This window comes from Miscanthus floridulus, chromosome 8 (genome assembly GCF_019320115.1).
Source record: "Miscanthus floridulus cultivar M001 chromosome 8, ASM1932011v1, whole genome shotgun sequence".
In the NCBI taxonomy this organism is placed as follows: Eukaryota; Viridiplantae; Streptophyta; class Magnoliopsida; order Poales; family Poaceae; genus Miscanthus; species Miscanthus floridulus.
The window spans coordinates 105,694,744-105,699,461 of record NC_089587.1 but is presented as its reverse complement, the minus strand read 5'-3'; the positions used below and the strand labels follow the sequence as shown (position 1 = coordinate 105,699,461).

Sequence of the window (4,718 nt, the reverse complement as noted above, 5' to 3'; positions counted from 1 at the left end):
AAGGCCATTCGCGCGTTGGAGAAGGCCACGGCGGACAGGACGGAGGAAGGCGGGCGCCCGCAGTGGGCTGGAGGTGCGATGGAGATGGAGGAAGGCGGGCGGCCGCGCTCGGGCGCGGTGGAGGTGCCGGCTGGCGGGCACTCAGATGTCATGCAGAACGCTAAGGCGGCGCGGCGGAGTGAGGTCATGGCGCTGCTGAATGGAAGCGTCCGAGTGTTGGAAGCCTTCTTTTTTCTCTCGACCGGCTATTCACTTGTTTTTCATTGGAAGTCTTCTAGAGAATGGAAACGCCCGAGTGTTGGAGAGGATACGACTGTTGGGCCGTTGGGCTCATGTCACGGCCCATGAACCCTTAGCGCAGCATTTCCGTTTAACAAAAGACAGAGTAACGTTTACAGCATAGGAGACGGGTATACCGTCTGAACCGACAAAGTACTGAAGCCAAAAGAACCCAAAGATATTACATCAGACTTAACAACTTTCACAGTAACATAGAGTAATCATCAGACTATCCACCGAGCGAAGCAGCAGCACCCAGGGATTCCATCAGACGTCCTGCAGATGTAAACTGAAGCCTGCTGCTGCTTCTCCCCAGCTGTTCCACATGTTTCCCAAGACGACTGCTTCTAACTCTGAAGCCACATCACTTGAGCAGCAGCCTCCTTGAGCCTTGCAACTTTCGTATGCAGCAGCAACTCCCTCTTCTCCTCCGGGCACAAGATCCCCCGCCTCTGTACTTGGAGCGTCACCGTACCAAGCTTGATGTTGGATATGGAATCCTACTTCGGAACTAGTAAGCTCGTCCTGGCGCCGGCGTCGCTCGTCAGAAAGCTGCTTGGCGAACTTGGCGAGCTGCTCGGCGTTGGTCCCTGCACCGGGCACCTCCACGATCCGGCCGGTCTCCAGGTCCACCCGGGAGACGTTCATGTCCAGGAGCTTATTCCCGATCCTCACCAGTCTATCCATGTTCTCCTTGGAGGTGTCGTCTATGGAGCCCGCGCTGCCCGTCAGCTGATCATACTGGATGCGCAGGTAGTTCTGGCTGGAGCGCAGGGCCCTGAAGAGGACGCAGAGGTGGATGTCGACCATGTCGGCGCTGGCGGAGTTGAACATGTCGATGATGGGAGCGTTGCCGTCCTTGAAGATCCAGCTGAAGATGCCCCACTTGGCGGCGGCCTTGGCGCAGTACCTGCGGTTCCGGTTCGACCCGCAGCCGAGGGAGATCACCATGAACTTGCCGTAGTCCGCCGGCAACACCGGGAACAAGTCGTCGTCGCCGAGGATGATCTCCTGAGACACCTGGTTCATCGCGCACAGAGTCTGCACGCAAAGGTGAATGTGAGGCTGTGTCACTGTGTGAATTATGGCCGATATGGGGTGCATGTGCATGCATGCTGCGTGGCGCTAGCTTACGGGGTTGTTCGCAGCGACCCCACCATCGACGAGGTTGAAGGCCCTCCTCCTGCCATTATCGTCCTTCGTCTCGAAGTAGCGCGGCGGGAAGAAGGTGGGCGCGGCCGAGGTGCTCATCGATATGTCTGACAGAAGCGCATTTTTCCACGGCCGGTGCTTCAACTGATCATCACAGGAAGCCACGAAAACAACGAGGTAACTAAAAAAACACATTCTCCAATTAATCAAAACACGTGCTTAGGTGCACATCATTCACGAAAACTAAGGAAATACACAAAAAAAAAACTCCTTTTGAGAGGCAGAGCTTGACCAAGTTCATCTAACTGATCAGCATTAAACAACAACGAACAATACAAAATTTACCGTTTATTACTAGAAAATTGCATTGGACTGGGAAAGGAGCGATACCTTATAGCATCTCCAGGGTCTCTATTTGAACCCTCAAAATTAAATATGAAGGCCAAAGCTAAAAAAATCAACTCAAACAAAGCCCTACTAGGACCCCAAATTTAAGGGGTCCTCATATCCCCTCCCACATCTCGTTCCCATGAGCCCTACTCAGAGCCCTTAAATTTCTGTTTCGGTAGTTTTAGTTGCGCGCGCTCCTGTTCTGAACGCGCACCTTTCTCCTAGTCGTCTACGGCCGCCCACTCCGGCCCGCGGTGTTTTTTTTGGCGCAGCCACTCCCTCCTCCCGCAACTCTCCCTTTTGCTCCCTGGTGGCGTCCACTCTGACAGCAGCATCCCAGCGACGCCCCTTTCCGTCCCTAGCTCGAATCTCCCCAGCGGTAGGACCCTTGGCGGTGCCCCCTCTCTCGTGATGTGGATCCCCTTCGGCTGCACCTCCCCCAGCGCGTCCTGTCCCTCCCTGACCTAGATCATGCCCAGCAGCAGCACCCCGCCGGTCGGCGTCTGCAACCCTCGGCAGCACCACCACCTGCAGCTCCAACTCCCCTCCTCTTCTCCTCCCCAGCGGTTCCCCTCTCCTCCCTATCTTCTGCACCCAGTTGTTGAGAGATGGTCATGTTCATCAACGGAGAATAAGATAAGAAAGAGGATGACAACAAAGTCTCGCAATGTCATTTCCTATTAGAATGAATTTGATGGCTCTATTTTGAGAGCTAATGCTGGAGTGTAACGTAGAAAACAAGACCCTCGGAAGTAAAGGAGCTCTCAAATCAGACTCTGATTTGAGGGCTCCTACGGGAGATCCTATTAGCTTTAACCAGCTCTGTCCCTGGTCTTTTGACAAGCAATTATTAGCTACTACCTACTACTAATTATGGACCGAAATAAATAAGGTAACTATGATGGCCTTATTATCATATACTATATAAACTATATAAGTTGTCTGTCGTCATTAGACTAAAGTACAACTAGCAGTTGGCTGTGTGAAAGGTATATATAGCCCACCAGCACGTGTCTTCTGTTTTTCCTCCAAACTCTAGCTACATAGACTAGAGGGACAGAACAACCACCCAAATGCACACTAAAGTAGCAGTGATACTGATAGCAATGCCTACTTAGTCGGCTAAGTAGGACCATAATCAGGAATATATGCCTGTGTGCCAAACATCTCCAAACAAACTGCAAAAGAAATTATTCGTGAAAGTATCCGATAACGAAATTTACTGGTATCGAAGTTTGTCACCTGTACCCTGACTCCTGAGCATTACGTATCCGACAAACAAAAATGAACGATTTACCTACCATGGAAACATCCTTCAGGTTTATTGTTTAACACCGACATGCACATGTGACCTGTTCTTGAAATAGAAACAGATCGATTAAGTATTTTTCAGTTCTCTCATATTCCTGTTGTCTCTGAAAATGACTTCTTTAGGGGCCTTACTAGATATTTAAAACCTTCTCGTTCTTTCTTGTTGAACAGTGAAATGATGTATCATGTATCTCTTTACTTCTCTGAAGCTGCTTGCTAGCTTGTGTGAAACCGTGAACAGCATAATAGTGTACTATTGCTAAGAGGAACCCAGCGTAGCGTTGGTTCCAACTGAACATCGCTAGTGTGTCCACTAAAAACGATTTTCTCATCAATATTTGAATTTGATACCTCAAGCGAAGTAAGAGATAATGCAAAAGCCACCACATCATTCCTACCGAGTACCGTTCTCTAACCTCCAGACACTCGATCGATCGAGGACCTGTTCAGTACTTGAGTTACCTCAAAGCTGGAGAAAATCGTCGGTTGCAGGTACGCAATGTCGAAGGTCGGAATGACAACATTGGTCAGCGTCCTGTCCAGCCTCGTATCACCAAGGTACCTTCGGAGCAGCCCATGGAGGTACTTGCCGTCGTACTTGGGCCCACACGCCATCCTCAGCTTGCTGACGAGCTTGGACCCCATACCACTCCTGCAAAGCTCATGGCGATCACCGATCCATGCATCCTTCTGTTGTAGTACTGGACAACACTAAATACTGGACAAATGTTCGTTCTGAACTGTAAGAAACCTAGCAGTCGTTACTTGTTTCGGAAGATTTTGGGTGAGTGCTCAATGTAGAACCGCGCTAGGTCCTTGGCAGCGAACAGTGGTCGTTCGTTAGCGTCGGGTGCTGTGAGCATCGCCGTCAAGAGACCACCGGTGCTCGTGCCAGCGACGACGTCGAAGTAGTCTGCAATACGAGCATCTGGCCCGTCCAGTTCCTATACACACAGGCTAGGCACAATGAGGAGGACTCAAACGAGACATCATCACCATGATGCATGCATGAACACTAGATGAACTCATCTCTTGGTTACTTGGAGCTTGGCTTCTAGGAAGGCGAGGATGGTGGCCGGGATGATCCCTCTGATGCCGCCACCGTCGATGCTCAGGACGGTGACCAACTTGAGATTGTCAGGGAGCGTCCTGAGCGCACCTTCTGGAGTGGTACTCGCCATCTTTGATTTGATCTTTTGGTGGCACAAAGGCACAAAGCAAGCTACGCATTTGAGTTATGAGAAGAGACAGGTGGGGAAAAGGTATCGTCAATATATAGTACTAGGAAACAGCCATGAAGGTTTTTATAGTTATTATTTACACCCCATAGCTCAATAATCAAATCTTTTCAATTGATTTTAGTTAGGTAGTAAAACAGTCACAGCAGACGTCAGACGTGTCGTAGAACCACCAATAGGATAGCAATCCAATATGCAACCACCATTTCGGCACCAATGGGGGCCACCAATTGATTGCACCAGTAGTCCAGTACAATATGCAACCACTAGTTGATTGCACATCAGTACAATATATATGGACCCAATTGAACCACCAAGGACAGCAATCCAAGATGCAGCCATCAAGAC

At 50.0% G+C, this 4,718-nt stretch overlaps 1 protein-coding gene across 1 annotated transcript; it reads right to left on the bottom strand.

Annotated features, from left to right (window-relative positions):
- Positions 1-292: 292 nt before the first annotated feature.
- On the bottom strand, positions 293-4,374 carry LOC136473167 (patatin-like protein 2). Its single transcript, XM_066470850.1, has 5 exons — positions 4,173-4,374; positions 3,898-4,076; positions 3,595-3,784; positions 1,414-1,575; positions 293-1,320 (listed from the first exon to the last, which is right to left on the bottom strand). The coding sequence occupies exons 1-5, from the start codon at positions 4,311-4,313 to the stop codon at positions 547-549; spliced, it is 1,446 nt and encodes a 481-aa protein (XP_066326947.1). The 5' UTR covers positions 4,314-4,374; the 3' UTR covers positions 293-546.
- Positions 4,375-4,718: the final 344 nt, after the last annotated feature.